The following is a 24,126-nucleotide window of genomic DNA, read 5'->3' on the forward strand; positions in this document are numbered from 1 at the left end:
TTTCCAGCCTTGTGGAGGTGTACAATTTTGTCTCTGGTGTCTTTGGACAGCTCTTTGGTCTTCGCCATGTTACAAGTTAAAGTCTTACTGATTGTATGGGGTGGACAGGTGTCTTTATGCAGCTAACGACCTCAAACAGGTGCATCTGATTCAGGATGATACATGGAGTGCAGGTGGACTTCTAATGGGCAGACTAACAGGTCTTTCAGGGTCAGAATTCTAGATGATACACAGGTGTTCAAATACTTATTTGCAGCTGTATCACACAAATAAATTGTTAAAAAATCATGCATTGTGATTTCTGGATTTTTCTTTTTAGTTTATCTCTCTCACAGTGGACATGCACCTACGATGAAAATTTCAGACCCCTCCATGATTTCTAAGTGGGAGAAATAGCAAAATAGCAGGGTGTTCAAATACTTATTTTCTTCACTGTATATATATATATATATGTATATATATATATGTATATATATATATATATATATATACGTGACCAGTCCAGGGTGTACTCCGGCTCTTGACGAAGACAGCTGGCATAGGCTCCAGCACCCCCGCGACCCTCGTGAGGAAAAAGCGGTAGAAAATGAATGAATGAATGAATATATATATATATATACTATATACACGCAATACAAACCAACGGGAACGTCTTCTTCAACATCTTCCTCATAATGTTTTCATCACACATTTTGTCAGCCTCCCTCACTCTCTGAGTCACTTTTGTCTCGAGACAATTTAGCCATTTAGCTTGAGCTATCGTCTTCATCACATGGTAGTCCAGCCTTTTCTGAGCAGTCCAAACAGAAGTTGTAGTTATTCCACACTGATATTAGCTTCCATTGCACTCTTTAATGTCAGTGCTTCTTGAAGCTGCACTCTTACCATCATGGGAATAAATTTGCCAATATTCGGGGGTCACAAATGCAGAATTGGGCCATTTTCAGCCTGGTTCCACTGTAGTCTTGACTTGTGTGTGTTTCACTGCAAGATTTGTTCATGTTTCTCTAAGGGTAAAACCAAAGGGCCGCAATTGACCCCTTGTTCTTCTTCTTAAGGGTGTGTCACTCGTGGCATTATGGGTGATATTAAACAGCACAGACAGGAACAATGAGGGAGGGTGTCACATGTTATCTCCTTCAGCAATGTCCCATATTCAGACACAGCTGAGTTATGGGAATTCCAACAATTTGTGTTTGAAATAGCCTGATGATTAAAGGTCAAGAGACGACCTAAAATACTCTTGACACACCACTGCAGCTAATAGCTAATACTGGGCTGTCCAAATTGTGACTTGGGAGCCATTTTTAATGACCTGCCGCACATTCTAAATATATAATTTAACATGAAAAGTAGAATAAAAACAAACCACAAAAATAGAAATTAATCCATCCATCTTTTATAATGCTTTTCCTCAATAGGGTTGTGGGTATGCTGGAGCCTATCCCAGCTGTCTCAAGGTGAGAGGCGGGGTACACCCTGGACTGGTCGCCAGCCATAGAAATACATTTTACTAGAATATGGTAGAAAAATGGCTGCACGTCGGACGAGTGGTTTGCACGCAGGCCTCACAGCTAGGAGACCCGAGTTCAATTCCACCCTCGGCCATCTCTGTGTGGAGTTTGCATGTTCTCCCCGTGCATGCGTGGGTTTTCTCCGGGTACTCTGGTTTCCTCCCACATTCCAAAAACATGCTAGGTTAATTGGCGACTCCAAATTGTCCATAGGTATGAATGTGAGTGTGAATGGTTGTTTGTCTATATGTGCCCTGTGATTGGCTGGCCACCAACGACTATAGTCACATTTAGACTCTTTTTATTTACAACATATTGCGCAACTGCAGGGTCTTGTGACACATGCTAACTCGCAAACGAGAGAGCTAGCGACGGTAGCTTTCAAGTTATTTCCTTTAAACTTAAATAGCCAAAAACTTACCACTTCCACACGGATAGGGAGGATAACTATTAACAGTTATTTAACCTTTAACGTGAACATTAATCAAACGTAATAATTTTTTCTGGGTACATGATACCATACAGCATCCATATCAAACTTGCGCGGGCCGCACTAACATTAAACTTTCATATCAAGGCGGGGGCCTCAAACGAGTGTCCTGCGGGCCACATTTGGCTTGAGACCCCTGGTTTAAATGATAATGTTAAAAGAATAACATACAGTCATAATATTATGGCAATAAAGTTATAATTATGAGAATAAAATTACAAGAAGAAAGTAGTTTTCTAATGTGACACCGTTTGGCTCAGAGCCTAGAGTACCTGTATATATCAGAACTCTGATAACAGGACTGCTGTCTTAGCAGTCAATGTTTTTTTCACATCTTTAAGAATGAGTGCCTGGATAATGCAATATCAGCAATATCCTTTTCACAGATGAAAACATAAGAGACAGATTTACTGTCAGTTATTCAACTCATACAACGTTATATATCATAGAACATCTAACATTGATAGGGGCTATTTTCCATTGTTCTGCAATGGATGGCATAGCTCGGGGTGTTCAAAGTGGATTTTTGCGGCCTGCAGCTTAAATAAAAAGTGAAATAAAAGAAATGCAACAATCCCAGCCATTTTTCAAAAGACAAGCCCTTCAGTACCGGCGATTTTAGATGATTCTGACTGATCTTTCAAGGCATACCGACTGAAAGAAAGATCATCACAACAATGAAAACTTTGTTTCTAACTTTTTCAGTTCTTTAGTAATCAGCAGTAGAACATATTTAAGTTTCAGGAAAATATCAGTTCCCAATCAGAAAATTGACAAAGAGACACTTCTGCCACCTTGTGGCAGTTTTTTCACTTAAAACTGCTCTGAAGTGAAATCCGTAATTGGAGTGTTGCATCATCACCTTTTTGCCTCTCACGCAAAAAGCGCAAAAGACATAGAAATACATTGTTGGGATCTGACGTGAGAATTTATAAAAATGTATAACTACATATTTGATATTGAATGAGAAAAGGTATTTTTTTCCAATAGGCGGTCCTCTGTGGAAAAAGTGTTGAACACCCCTAGCGTTGATGATTCATCTTTTCTCATTGAAGATCAGTGCAAATTGAGACATTATGCAACTCCAACGAGGAGGGCCAGTGGAGAGAGAATCTGAACTGTGCAGGGATGACGAATGGAATAGGAATAACGGAAGCAGGAATTATAAATTACCTACTCCAAAGAAGAGAAACGGAAAGAAAGAGTGAAAAGAGTGAGTGGACGCATGGTCTTTATTGATCACTTTGCCATGTGACTTTCCGCAGTCGATGTCCTACCACCAGTCACAATGCTGCTTTCATCAGTATTTGCTAGGGTGTCAAATATGCTACTTTAGTTACGTAAACTGTACATGTTTACTTTGACTTTGGTGAGAAACATATGGAGAATGAGTGATATTTATTTCTGTTGTTATGTGATCTACAGCGATGCCTTGGTTAACATCCACATTTGCTTGCGTTGTTTCGTGTCCAAAATATAGTTCGATTTGTTTAGACCGCCACCGCAGGCGCCATTGTAGAACAAAAATGTTTGTTTATACAGAATTGTTAAGATATACACGAAATAACACATGGCCCGCACAAAAGACAAAGGGGATGGACTGTACCAAGACAAGGGCACAAGACCTCTGAATTTCACGACTTAAAGAGAAGACCATGGTCATTCATTCATTCATTTTCTACTGCTTTTCCTCACGAGGGTCGCGGGTGTGCTGGAGCCTATCCCAGCTGTCTTCTCTTCCTGGACTGGTCGCCAGCCAATCACAGGGCACATATAGACAAACAACAATTCACACTCACATTCATACCTATGGACAATTTGGAGTCACCAATTAACCTAGCATGTTTTTGGAACGTGGGAGGAAACCGGAGTACCCGGAGAAAACCCACGCATGCACAGGGAGAACATGCAAACTCCACACAAAAATGGCAGAGGCTGGAATTGAACCCTGGTCTCCGAGCTGTGAGGTCTGCACGCTAACCACTCGACTACCGTGCCGCCGACCGTAGTCATTTCATAGGTAAATGTGACAAGAATGTTTGTCTATACATATGTGCCCTGTGATTGGCTGGCGATCAGTCCAGTGTGTACCCCACCTCTCGAAGTCAACTGGGATAGGCTCCAGCATACCAGCATACCCTAGTGAGGATAAGCTGCATAGAAAATGAATGGATGGTGGTTCATTTTGTCTTATTAAATGTATGTTCAATGTTAAGTTTGGAGTGGCATGACTCAGATGGTAGCATGGTCATCTCTTAACCTGCAGGTTGCGGGCTCAATCCTGTGATGTCAAATTCTCCTTGGGCACACACGTTTGTACTAATGTGCACTAACCGGCAGATGAACAAATTCTGGTTTTGAACAATGTGCATAGCATTTAAAGCTGTGTGTGTTCATGTATGTTCCGTTGCTTTGACTAATGTTAGCGAGCAGAGAGATGAGATAACCTTGACAGCGGGTGAGAAGGCTGTTGCTAGGTAACCATACAGCGCCAGTGCACCTCTAACTTTTGCAATTGTTAACTCTCAGTGTGATGTCTTATGGGTTATGCTGATCAATACTTTAAAAACCCATTTCAACTTTTTTTTTGTAGTAGCAGCCTTCATTGAACGAGGAGCTTGGTTTTCAAGGGTTGCTTTCAGATTCAGCAAAACACTATCCAGAATCTTCTGCTGTTATTATGTACTGTGTGCATAACTCCTGTACAGTAGCTTGCTAAATTATGTAGAAATACATTTCCAGAATTTCTGAGCATTCACTGCTGAAGGGCAAATGACACAAATGGATGAAGATGAAAACATCCATATGTCAAGTGGTCAGAGTGCATTAGCAAATTCATCATATTGTTAAACAACAGCTCTGTTGTCCATTGCAGTTGGTCCGCATTGATCGCTTTGCATGACTTCTTCCTGTCCCATCTTCCTCTCCCTCTTTGCCTCACAGACGCTCTCGTCTCTGCTCCATAATTTAATCAGCCAACTTCCTGTTTACCTGCTTTTGAAGTCACATTTATGGTTGTGTGTGTTTGTGTTTGTGTGTGTGTTTGTCTGCAGCTGAGCAAATGTGGTTATCCATTATCCAAACTAATCAGAGCTGTCATCCTGTCCCATTTTGCCAATAACACTTAAGCACATATCCAGAGAAATGACGTTTAGTCATAGCAAGTACAGACATTTTCAGTTTTTGCCAAGGTGGACCACTACAGCAGGGGTCTCAAACTCAATTTACTTGGGGGCCACTGGAGCTCGGGTCTGGGTGAGACTGGGCCGCATCAGGTTTTCCAAAAAAAAAAAAAAAAAGCATTTATTAAAAACAAAAAATAAAAAAAACACTTCGCTTTGGTTCCAATTTTCTACAAGAAAAGCTCAGATAAAACATTCCACTGTTCTCAAATATCTTACTTTTTATTTTTCTACACAAAATAAGATGAAAAATATAAAAACAAATAAAGAATAAAGAAAATCAATCAATCAGTAATAAATAAATAAATATAATAATAATAATAAAACGGCAAATAATAAAAACTTAAGAAACCACATATAGTTGGTGGGTAGACAAATTATTTTTTTCAGATTAAAATGAACAAAGCATTATTAGAGCCCTGTAGACATGACAAAACACGACTATAGTCACATTTATACTCTTTTTATTTACAACATATTGCGCAACTGCAGGGTCTTGAGACACATGCTAACTCTAAAACTAGAGAGCTAGCGACCGAAACGATAGCCTTCAAGTTATTTCCTTTAAACTTAAATAGCCAAAAACTTACCACTTCCACACGGATAGGGAGGATAACTATTAACAGTTATTTAACCTTTAACATGAACATTAATCAAATGTAATAATTTTTTTTGGGTACATGATACCATACAGCATCCATATCAAACTTAACATTAAACTTTCATATCAAGGCGGGGGCCTCAAACTAGTGTCCTGTGGGCCACATTTGGCCCGCCGGCCGCGTGTTTGAGACCCCTGCACTACAGTATATGCAGAATAGAAATGTTGGACACTGTTGGAAACTTGTGATAATGACTAATTAATGAACCAAACAATAAATGAAATTTACTTGATCATTTTGCTACATGTTGCATATTGTGTTGTCTATGTGTGCCCTGTGATTGGCTGGCGACCAGTCCAGGGTGTACCCCGCCTCTCGCCCGAAGACAGCTGGGATAGGCTCCAGCACCCCCGTGACCCTTGTGAGGATAAGTGGTAGAAAATGAATGAATGAATGTGTCTGTGTGTGTCAGTCATACAGTGGCTTTGTCGCTGTGGGAGAGGCGGGGCTGCTCACATACACACAGCAAAAGCGTGGAGCCTCCTGATGAGCAATGCAAGGTAACGTAGTAGACTTGGACTTGGGTTCCTAATCAAACCCCGTTTTCACCATAGTTACACACACTGTTAAAAACGAAGTTTCCAACTGCATGAGTTGAGGCAGAATAAGATGAATGTATGAGGAATCACAAGATGGCCTCTGCTCGGCATGCTGGCCCATAATCATAGAAGCTTTTTTGACTACAGGAAGGATGCATGATGGGAAAACTAGAAAGAAAATGCTTTGTCTCTTTGTTCCAGGTGTGAGAATGTTGTTAGGCATAGACAACTGTACTTCTGTGTGGGGTGCATGAAAGAGGTTCCAATGTGTGTATTTATAGTAAATGACTTCATCTTGCTGCACCTCTGACTACCACTGGCACACTCTGAACTATAAGGCCATGTGTTTGAACAGTGTGTGTGTATGTGGGATCATTGTGTCCTTTTCAACACCGCATCAGCGTGTACCCATTATTTTTACATGTCCTGTTACACATTAATGATGTGATGCTCCGTTGGGAAACTGTCAGTCAACGCTAAGTAATCCGAGGTTATAAAATAGCCCAAGAGAAAGAGTTTGGGACAGTTTGCCTCAATATGGTAGGGAAATGTTTGTGTTTCCATTATTTGAAGCTGTGAAGAGTACCAAAATAACACCTTGCAATGCTTCAGGAGAGTCAGGTTTTTGTTGGCGTTTATGTGTTAATAACTTTTTCATTCGTTCATTTTCTACCGCTTATCCTAACGCAGGTCGTGGGTCTGCTGGAGCCTATCCCAGCTGTCTTCAGTCTTCACCCTGGACTGATCGCCAGCCAATCACAGGGCACATATAGACAAACAATCATTCACACTCACATTCATACCTATGGACAATTTGGAGTCACCAATTAACCTAGCATGTTTTTGGAATGCGGGAGGAAACCGGAGTACTCGGAGAAAAGCCACGCATGCACAGGGAGAACATGCATGGGATGCGTGGGATTGAATCTCCTAGCTGTGAGGTCTGTGCGCTAACCACTCGACCGCCGTGCAGCCTGTTAATAACGTGAAAATGCCCAAATTGATTTGGATGAAAATTTCAGGATTTGTCGGAAATGGGATATGGAAGAACCAATGTCATTTTGGGGGTGACAAAATGAGTTTTTCTTCTTTCCAAATGGAATCTTCCAAATGGAATATTCCAATCTCTTGTCTACATGCGCCGCTATGATCAACCAGAAGAGTCCATGGGGCATGCGCAGTAAAACGTAAACACCAACATCACGTGATATCGGCTTCCCTGAGTTTTTCTTTCACTTGTTGGAATAACTCCGTAATGCGAGTTTTTCATTGGTCCAGTCTTGAAATTTAGGTTGGATCAAAAACAAACTTTCCGCAGCAGTCCAGTGCCGATTGCTCGCCTCCATTTTTAAAACTGAAGAACATCTCAAGCTGCGTGTAACGTCAAATCTGAGGATGTGCTGAAAGAACGCACCTGGGATGAATCCAAACAGGAAAAGATCAAATTCAATCTTGCTAACATTTTATAATTAAACTCAAATCATGTTTTATATAGATATATATTTTCTTTTCAAAGAAAAACTGGACTTGTGAATGCCGTATGGAAGGGTTTAGATTCTGTTCCACAGATGGCGGTAATGCACACCGAAAGCTGCTTGCCAACCGCCAATAAACAACAGAAGAAGAAAAACACAACGAAGAAGAACACTTTTCCGTTTGAGTGGGTACAAGATACCTCAATCGGATTGGGGAAAGGAATATTCCACCCTTTGTGAATCCAATTATATATTCATTCGGATTGGCACTTTTCTTTGGGAATGAAGTGTGTACAAAGGTTACATTCTTTCAGTTTGAGCAAATAAACCGAATGCAATTGGAATATTTGGGTCCATGTATACGTGGCTAGTATCACCGTCTGGATCCAGGATTTTTTTTTTGGAAAGGATTCAAACATTTCCGTCATTTGTGCATATAACGCCACAAAAATTGTATGATCCAGATTTATGATCCAGAATGTGAGAAAATAGGGGAACTTTGTTATTTTCAAGCTATAAACATGCACCACAAACACCCGAATTGTTCTGTAAAAGACCTTGTACAATGTTCGACAAACCATCTCCTGTTCTACAAGCATCTTATAGATCAAATATGACCTAAATCAATATATAACCGCTTGACAAATGGGATACGAAAGAAGTAGACACTAATCTTCCCCATGAAAGATAATTGAATCTGTTTATACACTTATAGGTTTTGACACACATCAGTGTGACATTCTGGGGATAACCTTCTTTCCCCTAAGCAGTTGACAAAAACCAACAAAAGAAATCATATTTGTAACTTGAATGCTAATGCTTCTCCCTGCCGTCTCAGTGGTTTGTGTTTTTGTTTATAATTGCACTCCCTTCTGCTTCAGTGCTCCGGCGTTCACTCTGCTTTGCTTTGATCTACACAGAGCCTGTTCAGGCAATTCCAGTGGACCTGTTTAAAGTATGCAATTAGTGCTTTACCACCAGCAACCCATATGGGTTGTAATGACTTAGGCGGAGCTGCTTAGCTGATATTGGTACAGGAGTCTACTAAATACATGCATTTGCTCAGTTTGAGTTTCTCTTGAGGAGTTGTGTTTTGTTTTAGATGGGATGGATGGGGACGATCCACTATCGCAGTGTTTTTCAAACAGAAGAACGTCTGCCGCTGCGTGTTACGTCATATCATATCAGCATGTGCTGAAAGAACGCACCTGGGATAAATTTAACCAGGAAAAGATCAAATTCAATCTTGCTAATATTTTATAATTCAACTCGGGACATGTTTTATATAGATATATATATTTTCTTTTTTAATAAAACTGGACTTGTGAATGCCGTATAGAATGGTTTAGATTCTGTTTCACAGATGGCGCTAATACACACGAAAGCTGCTTGCCAACCGCCAATAAACAACAGAAGAAGAAAAACACCACAAAGAACAACGCGCCCTGACAAATTTCCGTTTGAGCGGGTACAGGATACCTCAATCGGATTGGTTAAAGGAATATTCCATCCCTGTTCAATTCTTTCCGTTTGAGCAAATAAACCAAATTCAATTGGAATATTTGGGTCCATATATTCATGGCTATTGACATGATATTTGCAAATGTTGATTAATAAATGTTAATTATAAAAAGTGATATTGGATAATTCCTCACGGCACACCTGACGGTTTCTCAAGGTACACTAGTGTGCCGTGGCACAGTGGTTGAAAATCAGAATCGAGTTCCGATGCCAACATAATTCACCTCATGTCTGTGCTTCATTGTTGTCAGCAAACGTAGCTAAAAGATAAAATATCCTATTATGTGAACAGACGCTTTTTTAGCATGTGGTTCTACATTTTTGGCTGATGTGACTTTTAATCCGGAGGGACTTATAGTCCAGAAAATACAGTAATTGGGTCCAGACCGCACCCTGAAAAGTGAATTTCTGTAAAGTTGGAGTCCTTATTTATAAATGGAAACGTATAGAAAACATGTGTATGACCTTGTAAATATGTGAAGCCATGAACTAGATCCTAGAAAACCTCTTTATGGCCTTCTAAATATGTTTTTTTACATTATTAGAGTCCTCTAGACATGAAATAACACCCCTATAGTCACCTATACACTCGTATCACCCAATATAGTTGACATAATCAGAGGGAATATGCCATGTTAGACATAACTAAGACTCGTGTGTGTTGCTCTAAATGTGCTCTATGGGGGAGCAGAGTGAGTAGTGGACAGGAAGTGATGTCAAGGATTCAGAGTTGAGTTTCAAGTTGCTGCAAACAGTCCCGTGTTTTTATTATAGATTAATTGTGCCTGTTGCTAGATCATTCAAACCTGCAATAAAAGGCTGTTGCGTGTCTCACCAAACATTACAGTAACATTCCTGACACCTAGTGACTAGTGTAGAATACTACATCACCCTTTTTGAATGTGTTTTTTGAATGCCTTCATTTAGTCTTTTTATGCTTGAAAATGCTGAATTTAGGCAAACAATATGTATACATAGCGCGCAGACATCACAGCTAGGAGACCAGGCTTCAATTCCACCCTCGGCCATCTCTGTGTGGAGTTTGCATGTTCTCCCCGTGCATGCGTGGGTTTTCTCCGGGTACTCCGGTGTCCTCCCACATTCCAAAAACATGCTAGGTTAATTGGCGACTCCAAATTGTCCATAGGTATGAATGTGAGTGTGAATGGTTGTTTGTCTATATGTGCTCTGTGATTGGCTGGCGACCAGTCCAGGGTGTACCCCGCCTCTCGCCCGAAGACAGCTGGGATAGGCTCCAGCACCCCCGTGACCCTCGTGAGGAAAAAGCGGTAGAAAATGAATGAATGAATATGTATACATATGTTTTGACTAATTAAATTGACACGGTTTGTCGGACTGTCTGTGAAGCCGTGAATGCATCAGGCTGGTGGTTGCGGCAGACAGTAACCTATTTTCTTCAATACAACAATTGTTGATCGACCACCTCCTCGTCATTCCACATTATCTGTAGCCACTACAATAATAATAATATTAAAATAAACAGAGCTCTGGTATCAGAAATATTATTGGTACCTTAAGAAAAACACATGCATTAGTGCACTTTGTTAGGATTAATATTGTGTATGTGCGTATATATGATTGTGAATATTGTGTTTGAGTGCAAGCACACTTGCATGTGTAGGATGATAGCGAGGATGCTTGTTGCCTAGCAACCCCATCTATGCTACCCTGTGCTCTGCAGTTGTGTGTGTATTTGTGAGTGTGTGGAGCCCAGAATAGAGCTCAGCTGCAGCATCATGAATCTGTATTTTCCAAGAGTTGTGCTGAGGTCGGTGGTACCATCATGTTTTATGTCTTTCGTCTTTGACTCTGCAGGTGCAAACTTGCATTTTGCTTTTTTTGTGCATTCACAGTGTCTCACAAAAGTGAGTAGACAGGTCACGTTTCAGCAATCTTTGTTATATTTTTCCAGGGACAATACTAGGATACGGGATACACTGTATGTACTTTCGAGTGGTGGTGTAGAGTCCACTGAAAAACACACGGCCATTATTGTCTAAGTAGCTGAATGGCAGTTTTCTAACCCCGAAAACCTCCAAGATGTCACATGCCTTGTTGAGGAAACTAAAGGTAAAGGTGATGGGGTGGCCAAAGCACCTGTGGGGCATCCTCAATCCACCAGAAGAAGCGATTCCATCCTCAAGAGGATTACAGCCAGAAAATACTGGCACTACCAAGTATATACTCTACTATTACTTGAAAGTTATAGTAAAATTTAATTTTCCATAATAATATCCCTTAAGGGCTGCACAGTGGTTGAGTGGTTAGCATGCAAGCCACACAGCTAGGAGACCCGAGTTAGATTCCACCCTTTTCTCCGGGTACTCCGTCTTCCTCCCACATTCCAAAAACATGCTAGGTTAATTGGCGACTCCAAATTGTCCATAGGTATGAATGTGAGTGTGAATGGTTGTTTGTCTATATGTGCCCTGTGATTGACTGGTGACCAGTCCAGGGTGTACCCCGCCTCTCGCCCGAAGACAGCTGGGATAGGCTCCAGCACTGCCCGCGACCCTCGTGAGGATAAGCGGTAGAAAATGAATGAATGAATGAATATCCCTTAAGGGCTGCATCACGGTGAGTGGTTAGCATGCAGGCCACACAGCTAGGAGACCCGAGTTCGATTCCACCCTTTTTTCCGGGTACTCCGTCTTCCTCCCTCATTCCAAAAACATGCTAGGTTAATTGGTCGACTCCAAATTGTCCATAGGTATGAATGTGAGTGTGAATGGTTGTTTGTCTATATGTGCCCTGTGATTGGCTGGCAACCAGTCCAGGGTGTACCAGAAGATAGCTGGGATAGGCATCAGAACGCCTGTGACCCTTGTGAGGATAAGCGGTAGAAAATCAATGAATGAATGAATGAATGAATGAATATTCCTTGAGAATATACTGTGTAGTACACTTTTGCTGATTACTTTAACCAATTTCCTGCAATGTTAATCTGTCATCTGATTGGACAGGTCCATAAAGTATCCATATTTTCTTGCATTTTCAATTCCTGCATGATATCGACCATCTATCCCAAAACATAAATCAATAACGATTCTTTATCTTTCAACTTGAATAGAAAATCTAAGAATGTGGTTCAGTACTTTATTTTGACTAACTTTTGATATACTTTCACTGATTATCCTTCATAATGTTATAATATCACCTTTATAAATCAGAATAATGGACAGATTTCAACATACTGTGGATTTAACTCTGTTTCCTCCAGACAGGAAAAGCAGCCTGTAAACGCTGGCGCTGGTGAAAAACTACGGCAACTGTAAATAATATGATAATATCTGCTGCCTCAGCTGCAAAACCATACAGATGCATACATGGGTGGTGTGTGACGAGCATATACTTTCCAACATATAAACATGAATGCATATCAGGAATCAGCAACGTTACTAACCCTGACCAAGTCTCATACAACAAAAATGACAATGAATGGGAGACAGTAAGTGACCAATCAGAAAGGGGGATTTTATGCACATGGATTTTGGCACTGTATTGTCGCCATAGGAGCAGGAGCGATGGTGAATATGGCACCTGGGAACATAATTTTGTTAATACTTGGGTTGTTTATATTGTTTATTTTTCTATATTGTGTATTTTGTACTGCTTATCTGATTCTGTACTCTTGCTGCGGTGCAATTCAAATTTCCCCACTGAGGGAAGAATAAAGGCATATCTTATCTTATCTTAATCCCAGTTTCCAGTTATGAGCCTCCCCTGCTGGTGGACAGTAGTAATTACAGTAATTTTCAGTTGTATTGATTTTTTTTAAATGGAAATTGGGGCTGGATTTATCAAAGGCATGGTTCCTTATGGCGTCAGTTGCCCTCGTCTGATCATTAATGGATTTGTAACGGCACTTTCCAATCGTGCATTTATGGAGAAGGTCTTACTAAACTTTTTTTTTTATACAGGTAGTTTCACTGTCTTTCATGCAGTTGGATAAAATGGCTACTATCCTGTCACCGTCAGTTCAAAGTCAAGTGTTGCAAATATTATTTTTGCCTGGGTGACTTGACCTGGTTTCGCTTGAATCTGGATGGAAACGGCAACAGATGTGAAACCAAAATTATCCCTAGCCCCCTCCCTTGTCATTATCTGGCCGGTCTTGCCACAGTCCCAGTCATGTTGTGCACGTCATATATCAACCCGTTTTAAGCAGTTCTTCATCACGTCTTCTGCGTTGATCTGTTGTTGATGGGGTCTTAAATCATAATGGTGAAAACCTTGCAACGCCCTTTACAGTGTGCAAGCCAACTTCAATTTCTCTTTTTTTAACTCTTTCTTTGAAATTTTGCAATATGGATGTACATTCTGAATGAATGTACACTGAAACTCCACTTAAATCTCTGCATCCTGAATGACTGCAGGTGTGTGTGCAGTGGGAGCTGATGACTCCAACATGTTAAAAATATTTGTTCATTGTGGGTGTAATTGTGTTTGACACGGTGTTGAAGTGCATTACATCATACCGAGTGGGGTTTCTAAGTTTTTTGTTTGCCCTATTTAGCTGCATGATAAGCAAACAATTAGAAACACCTCTCAGCCTGATGTAGTGTAGTTGTGCACCAGTGAAAACTACAATAATAAACATAATTAAACACCACTGTGTCTGTCAATTAAAACTAAGTGTGTATGTATAAAAAACGGTAGTTCATGTAGTGTGGGTACAGCTGTAACAGCTCTGTCCTTATATGATGTCTTGTACAAAGACTTTGCCCTTATTTGATGACATGCGGGCCTTCATGTCCTTTTATGTGGACAGATATAAAGGGGCGAGTGCACAGAAAGTCCACAAAGTAGCTAGCCTGCAAGGACAGAAACGGGCCACTGAAGTGGAGGGCCATCATATAAATCATTCATTCATTCATTTTCTACCGCTTATCCAAACAATTTGAATTCAAACCTACAACACAACAAGTCATAAACACAAGACTTGTCATCTTGTAATATATCAAAAAACCTGTGATACAGTAATCTCTCGTTTATCACCGTTCCATAACGATAAGTGATAAGTGAAGATGATAAGTCCCGCATACAGGATTCGTATTTAGAAATTGAATATTTTCGTAGTTAGGTCCTAGAAAACCTCTTTCCGACCATCTAAATATGTTTTTTTTTACATTATTAGAGCCCTCTAGACATGAAATAACACCCCTATAGTCACCGTAACACTTGTTTTACCCAATATAGTAGACATAATACAAGTAAATCATACTTGTGTGTGTTGCTCAGTAATCCGTCGGTTATCACGGTAAATTGGTTCCATAACAATAAGTGATGATGATAAGTAATAAGTGAAGATGATAAGTGAAGTCCCGCATACAGGATTCCGTATTTAGAAATTGAATATTTTCGTAGTTAGGTCCTAGAAAACCTTTTTCTGACCATCTAACTATGTTTTTTTTATATTATTAGAGCCCTCTAGAGATGAAATAACACCCCTATAGTCACCGTAACACTTGCTTTACCCATTATAGTAGACCTAATACGAGTAAATCATGCTTGTGTGTGTTGCTCAGTAATCCCTCGTTTATCACCATAAATTGGTTCCATAACAATAAGTGATAAGTGATAAGTGATAAGTGAAGATGATAAGTGAAGTCTCGCATACAGGATTTTGTATTTAGAAATTGAATATTTTTGTAGTTAGATCCTAGAAAACCTCTTTCCGACCATCTAAATGTGTTTTTTTTACATTATTAGAGCCCTCTAGACATCTAGACATGAAATAACACCCCTATTGTCACCGTAACACTTGTTTTACCCAACATAGTAGACATAATACAAGTAAATCATGGCTGTGTGTGTTGCTCAGTAATCCCTCGTTTATCACAGTAAATTGGTTCCATAACAATAAGTGATGATGATAAGTGATAAGTGAAGTTCCGCATACAGGATTTCGTATTTAGAAATTGAATATTTTCGTAGTTAGATCCTAGAAAACCTTGTTCCGACCATCTAAATATGTTTTTTTTACATTATTAGAGCCCTCTAGACATGAAATAACACCCCTATAGTCACCGTAACACTTGTATTACCCAACATAGTAGACATAATACGAGTAAATCATGCTTGTGTGTGTTGCTCAGTAAACATGCTAGGTTAATTAGTGACTCCAAATTGTCCATAGGTATGAATGTGAGTGTGAATGGTTGTTTGTCTATATGTGCTCTATGATTGGCTGGCGACCAGTCCAGGGTGTACCCCGCCTCTCGTCCGAAGACAGCAGGGATAGAAAATGAATGGATGAATGCTTCAATATGCATATTTTTGATTAATAATGGCCATATTCAACCATGAAATATTAATTCATATATATTTGAAAAAAACATGTTGGAAGTAAAGCCATGAAATTTTAACTGCAGTGGCGAGGACGAGCTATAATTACAATACAATGCCAAGATTTTGATTCCTGCATGGAAAACATAGAACAGTACTGAATAGAGCGTAGCCCTCCACCATTTTTTAACAAAATATATACTGAACAGTTTTTATATTGCGGGGCATAGTATTTTTAGTTGACCAGCAAAGAGTATACTGCCAAATCCGTATTTGTGGCTGTTGATTCTAAAATGGAAAGGAACAATTTCAAAGCGACTGCACCGCGGCCAAGGATAAGGATGGAGGTAACAACACTGAATCTTAAACAAAGCTTCCATTCAGCCACATTGGTGTGATGGCAACAACAGCTGAGAGAGAGAAAAATAAAGGCTATCCAGTTTCATATTTAAAGTCCTGAGGTGAGGGGAAAAACAAGGAACTCTAAACAGAGGTGGCTGAGAAACGAATGAATCGTCAGAGGACAGACTGATGAGGGCCACGGCAAAAGGTCCACTTTCAGCCTTCCAGAGCGCAGCACACTATTTTCCATCCTCACTGCCAGGGAAAGAGAAGTCAAGAGCAGAAACTTGGAGAGACAGGAAAGAGAGGAAGTACTTCTAAAAGGAGAGTGTGTGTCAACTTATTGAAACGGGTGTGTGTCCACCCAACTGAAATTTTAAAAAAACGACAACAATGATGTCATTCGGGACAGAATCTTAGTGCGTACGCCTTAAAAAATGATTCATACCTCTCACACAAAAAAATGCATTTAGTTTTTAGTTAATTTATACTGGCTTATATAATCCACTTGTTTTTCTGCTTTTTCCTGCAGGAAGTTTGCCAGTCAGACAAGCACCTCTCCAATATCCCTGGGGGTTTAACATTTTGAATGCACTTGCTATTTACAAATTTTGCTATTTTTAAAAGCATGCTAGCCTCCAGTAGGTAATTATGCAAGGAAAGTTTCACAGTGTACATTTTCCTGGACAGCAGAACACAATTGTCCTTATTATTTTTTGATCAAAGTGTAAACATGTTAGATAAGTCTATTACAGCACTGTGGAGGAATTTTGCCCCACTCATCTTGTTGTCATTCAGCCACACTGGAGGGTTTTCCAGCATGAAGCGCCTTTTTAAGGTCATGCCACAGCATCTCAATAGGATTCAGGTCAGGACTTTGACTAGGCCACTCCAAAGTCTTCATTTGGTTTTACTTCAGTCATTCAGAGGTGGACTTGCTGGTGTGTTTTGGATCATTGTCCTGCTAAAGAACCCAAGTTGGTTTCAGCTTGAGGTCACCAACAGAGAGGCCGGATATTCTTTTTCAGGACTTTTTGGTATGCATGCAGAATTCATGGTTCCATTTATCAAAACATCCCAGACCATCACACTACCTCCACCATATTTTACTGTTGGTATGATGTTCTTTTTCTGAAATGTGGCAATCATCAAGATGTTTTGTGGCAAAACTGAGATGAGCCTTTGTCCAGCAGTAGTTTTCAACTTGGAACTCTGCCCAGTTTCTTTCTTTTGATGGAGTCATGAACACTGACCTTAACTAAGGCAAATGAGGACTCTCGTGTTTTGGATATTGTTGTGGGGTGTTTTGTGACCTTGGATGAGTTGTTGCTATGCCCTTTAGTAATTTTGGTTGGGAAGGTTCACCATTTTGCCGTTTTGTTGTTAATGGCTCTCACTGTGGTTTGCTGGAGTCCCAAAGCTTCAGAAATATCTTTATAATCTTTTCCAGATTGATAGATCGCAATTCATCTCACTTAAATTATGTTTTAACAGGGAAATTGGGGCCATGTAGGTTTTTTCCACCTTCAATAATGAAAATTTATTTTAAAAACTGCATTTTTGTTCAGTTGTATTGCCATTCACTAATGAGTTTGATCTGAAACATTTTAGTGTGACAAACATCCAAAAAATGAGGACGAGGGCAAACACTTTTTTAACACCACTGTAGTATATGTAGTATTTATAGTATATTGGTAATTGCACACAGTATATAACAATAATAATCATCAAAATCACACAAATGTAAATAAATTGTATGGTATCAGGATTGTTATAAGCAACACTGACCCAATATATACTTGGAATTGGATGGACACCACAATTTGCAATATCACCCACCCTAATATGTATATGCTGCTGAAACTGCTAGCTATCTTCTAGTTCAGTAAGTAATAGGGAGTAAATAGTAATTCAATTCATCTTTACCAACTCAAGGGACCTGTCAGTGAAAACAGGTTTATATGACACATGTCAATCTCGAAATCAAGCCATGACATTTCATGAAAAGCCATTTGTGGTCGGAAATAAACTGTCTCTGCTCCCAGTTTTCTCTCTATGTTTGTTGGTGACGTATTATTGGTAGCACACTTGATCCCACTGGAGTCAACACAGCTATGGCTGTGTTTTAGTAGGATTACAAGCATCGCTGCCAGCTGGGGATGGATGGCTGTGCAGTAAAATGCACCAAAACACTGGTGCAAGGAATTTGTATAGTCTAGCTAGTCTGTTGACTCATTTCATAAACATACTATATATATATATAACACTTGGTTGTCATTGTTCAAGTCAAATTTTATTCCAAAATGTGTTCCTATATTTAAAACAACCTGAGTTGACCCAAGCGACACATTGTGTGTTCATTGTTCCAACTTTCCTGTCATGCATAGACAGAAATAAGGACTTGTGGCTGGTTGCCATCTCACTATGGGCTCAAAAGGTCAGATACCGAGACTATAAAAAGGGAAGGCTGTGTGTGTTTTTTTCTTTAAAAGGGATGCCAATGTTGCCAGTGATATCCCAAAAATGATGATAACCTAGGGCAGATAAATTGATATTTTCTTAAATATTGATATTTGACAACATAGGGCTGATATATCGATATTAAAAAAATCGATATTTGCTTTAAGCACAATATCAAAACCAACCATATCGTTGATATCGATATAGACTGTATTTGAGCTGTATCTCCCTCATGCCTGAGAGAAGGAGGGACGAGGGGCGGAGCATAACCCGGAAGCGCCGTAGAAGCTAACAGGCTAGCGCGTCTGCGTTGGAAGAACTCGGCAAAGAATAAGCAGTAACTCGGTAATATGGAGGCACTTCCAATCCAGAGCATTAAAAAATAATTGTCACCACCTTAAAACTTGGCACAAACTCCAATATGAGGAATGTGTGCGATGTTTGTCACGCTCCTGTTGCGTCCCCCATGAAAGGGAAACCAACCTTTGATAATACAGTATATGGTCCCCCGTTGCAACAGTGGAAAAAACGTTATAAAAACCTGCTGAAAAACAATGGACCCGCAATGTTCAGCGAAATTTTGAAGTCTATTCCATTATTATTTTATAAGGTGCTGTTTTTGTCGTACATGGTTTTCACTTCTATGTGTGTATGTGAATCTCTGCATTAAGCAGCCATAAATAGCCTGTTAGGAAATCAATGTTCCTCTCCCAGTGGTGCTTGGAGCCATCTCTTCCACAATAGAGGGACTGTACCACTTCCTGCAGGGTGGATGCGGGGAGTGTGTGGGTGTATGTGAGCAGAAAACATGTAAAAAATATTATTTTTTTAATTGCAGAATCCAAAAGACAGACACAGATTTAATAATGCTACACCATCTGCACGTTAAGTGTGGTATTATGTAAAAGTCAGGTCAAATTTATGTGACCTAAGAGCATTTAGAAAAAAACAGGTCAATTTCTAGTTAATCACTAGCGGCATTTAACTGCAAAAATTATATCTAAACACTGAATATACCACATACTGCATACTTTAATGAAACATTGCATTTATTGTTTTTTTTTAAACTGCAAATTTGTGTATTGTAGTCCACACGAAACAGCAGACAGTTAAATAATCCTCTTAAACTCCTACACTGACATTATCATACCAGAGGAAATGACTGGTGATTCATAACTAATGAAAGCTTACCTTATTATTTGTCTGAGCTTGGGGGAAGTGGAATTAACATCTTGTTTTAGGTCCCTGCTAACAAAGGTAAAAGTGAAAAAAAAAACAACCTACATGTTCATGCTGAGTTTATATGGAGTACAATGATAACATCCACATCATTTATGACTCTCCCGCATATGCGATATTTGCAGCAAAGAATAATTGATGGTCCCTTTCAATGTGTTTCAGAGTTGCTCGGGTCTGCAAAGAAAGTGAATGTCAACTTCCAAGATACAGATGGGTGAGTTTCATTCTAAATGTGCCTTGTCCCTTCATCCTTACTATCCTACCAACTTCTTTCAGGAGTTGTTGTATCTCTCAACATCACCTCCACGTATTTTCCTCTGGCTGTATTGTCATAGTAGTTTTGCTTCTGTCTGTAGTAGAAATGGGACTGGCGTGGTAACCCTAAATGCTAAAGTTGCATGTTATGTACTGTTTGTGTGTGAAAGAGAGGATTAATGTTCGGATATGATGATTTTAGTGCTTATATACGTGCTGTTTATGATGTTGCATGTGAGCAGCTTGTGGTTACGAGCAGATGCAAGCACAGCAGCCCACAGTCGTAGTTTTGGATAATCATTATGGCATGTTTTCTGTTTTCTTCTTCTGTTTTCTTCTGTGAATTTCTTCTGAGACGAGCGCTTTGCGAGGTGTTGTTGTGTTAGTCTGCTGGATAACGACTTTTCCTACAGAAATTTGAGTTTTAGTGCTGCAGCAAGCCAAACAAGATGTAATCCTTACCCATGCAAGAAACTACAACACCCACACATTGTGGCTGTGATGTTACAATATTATACTCCACAGTCCACAAAAATATATACTGTAGCACATAATGCTCACATTTGATGGGTTGAGGTACCAATAAGTCCAGAGTGCCATAAATGCTGCAATGTTTTTTTGTTACATGGGAGCATTTTGTTGATCCCTCCAGCAGTTTCACATACTTGGAGAATCTGTGCTGAGGACCAAAGCAGCTGCTCTGATGAATCTGTGGGGCTTTTTTCTCTTTCTTCCCCTCGTTGGCTTTATTTTGGCAGTTACAGTTTCGGTTAATCTGTCAGCCTTTTTTGAGTGTGCAGCAACAACAAAGGCATAAAATATATTGTTGGGTGCTTGGGCATCTCTGTGTGGTGTAATCATGTTCCCCCACATCCCAAAAACATGCATGTTATGTTAATTGGCGACTCTAAATTGTCCATTGCGGGTGCACGGTGATCGAGTGGTTAGTGCGCCAACCTCACAGCTAGGAGACCAGGGTTCAATTCCACCCTCGGCCATCTCTGTGTGGAGTTTGCATGTTCTCCCCGTGCATGCGTGGGTTTTCTCCGGGTACTCCGGTTTCCTCCCACATTCCAAAAACATGCTAGGTTAATTGGCGACTCCAAATTGACCATAGGTATGAATGTGAGTGTGAATGGTTGTTTGTCTATATGTGCTCTGTAATTGGCTGCCGACCAGTCCAGGGTGTACTCCGCCTCACACCCGAAGACAGCTGGGATAGGCTCCAAGCTGAGGACAAGCTGCCTAGAAAATGGATTGATGGATGGCTAGAGAAATGAAATCCCTTGTTTGTTTGAATCAAGGTTTAAAAAAAATTGTGCAGGCCTTTAATGGAACATGTTTTTTTTTCACCAGTAAATTATCTCAAAATCGAAACTATGTGTCATTCAAAGATGTTGTAGTGTTATGTAGGTGTCAGTAATGTTATTATAATGTTCTGTGAGGCATACAATCACTAGGCACAATAATCCCTAATTAAAACCCGGGCTACCGTTGTTGCAGTACCCCACTGCAAGCCGAAACTCGACTCTGAACTCCCCATGTCACTTCCTGTCCACCAACCACTCTGCTCCCCTGGTAAACACATTTATAGCATTAGTCTTATTTATGTCTTAAATGTCTTGTTTGCTTTTACTATGTCAACTATATTGGGTAATAGGAGTTTAAAGGTGACTGTAGGGGTGTTATTTCATGTCTACAGGGCTCTAATTATGTTAAAAATGATATTTAGAAGGTCGTAAACAGGTTTTCTGTGTTCTCACTACGCAAATATTAAATTTATGAAATCCAATTTTGTGGAAATTCACTTATCACAGCGATAAATGAGGCATTACTGTACTTCTCCATAACATTTATGATTGTTAAGCTATAAATTACCTCCTGTGTCACTTTAATGAGGAGCAGGTGCTGCTTGCAGGAGAATTAAACACAAGTGAGAGCAAAATGTACGCGTAGTTGGATGTAATTAAGTATAAAAGAAAGAGTAAGAGCCACCAAGTAATAAAAAAAATGGCGCAAGGAAGCTGTTGAAGGACTGGAATACAGAGGAGAGAGGGAGGGAACAAGAGATGAGTCTGGAAGGAGATGGATAGAGAAAGAAAGAGGGGTATAAATATTGCAAGACAGGTTTTACTACTTGGCGAAGGCAAGGACTCCTCTCCCTCTCCCCCATACAAACAACCATTGACACACTAAACAGCAACACACACACACACACACACACACACACACACACACAGTGTGTTGTTCAGCCTCATACAGCGTTGTGTAATGCATCCCTCCTTAACCCCAGAGGGGAAATTGCGTTACTCATTGTTCAGTGGGACGCTGTACCTGCCGTACTCCAATGGAGGGCAACTACAAGGTCAAAGGATGCTGATGTTCTGCTTGTTGTTTCATTCAAATGTACTCCACCAAATGGACAATGTGCCCACATGCACATACTTACACACATACAACATTCATAAAAATGCTGCTAATAATTGGCACTGTTTTTTTCCTGCTACCTCAGGCATCTGTATTAAGAGGCTATGTCATTTTTGTTGCTGAAGCTGAACTGAAATACTGTAGAAATGTGTTATAATGTACAATGGCAGTAACGTATTGAATGTTTAAATTATCAGTGTGCACATAGTAAGGATGTTGACTTATTGTATTTAGCATGATCAGGGTGGCTAAAATGCTAAGAGTTTGTATTTGCATGCTAGCACTGAGCAAAATACAGCCTCCAATATTGCTGTGGCAGCTTGAAAGTAATTTTATAACCATGCAATGTTGGTCTATTGTATTTCAAATTGCAAAAAAAGGCTAGGGTAACAGTTAGCATGTTACCACCTAGCAAGATCGAGCAAAGCACTAAAAGCACTAAAGCAGTTCTATTGTGATTTTGCCATGCAAGGCCAATACTATTTCAAATGACGAAAATGCTAACATTTGCAACAATTTGCATGCTACCACCTAGCAAGCTAGCTATAAGTAGCGCAATTGCCAACACGGTTCTATAGTTTTCTTACCTCATGCCACGTAAATACATGCAATTCAACATGAGTAAAATAGCCCAAATGCTAACATGCTAAAGGTTTGCATGCTACCACATAGCAAGATAACATTCAGTATAGAAAAAAAAATTGTACATACAGTAAACCTTGGATATATCGGACTCGGATATATCGGAAATTCGCTCACAACGGACAGATAAAAAAGAACCAATTTTTCCATAATGCATTTCCAATAAAAATTAATTGCACATATCGGATTTTTTATAACAGATTTCGCCTATTTCGGACAAAATCTCCAGTCCCGTTCCAATTTCCCTCGCATATATCGGATGGCCGCATCGTGTCTTTCTCCTGGCTCCAGATTTAGGACAAATATAAAGTGTGAGTGAGTGACGTCAATAATACTAGCACAGCAGTGAATGAGATCTTAACCTCACTATTGGAAATAACGTAGGCCTGACGGGCGTAACAGGGCCTAGCTTAATTAACAATTTGTTATGCTCAGAGTCCAATAAAGTTAAATTCTCATTACCTTACGTCTCTTTTCATTGCCCAGTCCAGGTACATTGGAAACATAGTCAAGGAAGTGGCTTTTTATAACGGATAAAATCCGATTTACGCATATACCGGATATAAATCCGATATATGCGTAGAACGGACATTTTCCGGTATACGCATATAACAGATTTCGCTTATATCGGACAAAACCAGTGGGAACAATTGAATCCGATATATCCGAGGTTTACTGTACTTGTATGCAATTTAATATGATAATGGCAAAAGATTTTTGTCTTTTTGGGGGAGCATGACAGAAAATAATTGAGAAGCACTGCTGTATTACTACACTGTTGTTGAAGCCACAATGTCAAGGAACACACCCGCAAAAGCTGCTGTCTATAGAAATAATGTAAAATGATACTCAAAAGTGTAAATGCAAGATGTAACATTGTTGTGGTTGTGTATGCATTTGTGTGTCCTCTGTAGATTTTCCCCTCTGCATCATGCTGCCCTCAATGGGAATATGGAACTCATCACGCTGCTGCTTGAGTCACAGGCAGCTGTTGACATCAGAGACCAGAAAGGTGAAATTAGAAGCAAATAAATACAGAACATATATATTTTCATTTTTTAATAGACAT

General features: G+C 39.8%; 1 protein-coding gene across 6 annotated transcripts in view; it reads left to right on the forward strand.

Annotated features, from left to right (window-relative positions):
* Positions 1 to 24,126, forward strand: part of caskin1 (CASK interacting protein 1) — a 98,252-nt gene that overhangs the window by 29,934 nt on the left and 44,192 nt on the right. For all 6 annotated transcript variants that reach the window (XM_058050162.2, XM_058050165.2, XM_058050164.2 and 3 more), the window contains exons 2-3: positions 19,896 to 19,947; positions 23,972 to 24,069. In XM_058050162.2, the coding sequence (XP_057906145.2) occupies positions 19,896 to 19,947; positions 23,972 to 24,069 (150 nt within the window). The remainder of the gene's footprint in view (positions 1 to 19,895; positions 19,948 to 23,971; positions 24,070 to 24,126) is intronic.

Source organism: Doryrhamphus excisus, linkage group LG16 (assembly GCF_037039965.1).
Source record: "Doryrhamphus excisus strain RoL-2023G ecotype Guam linkage group LG16, RoL_Dexc_Guam_v1.1, whole genome shotgun sequence".
Classification (NCBI taxonomy): Eukaryota; Metazoa; Chordata; class Actinopteri; order Syngnathiformes; family Syngnathidae; genus Doryrhamphus; species Doryrhamphus excisus.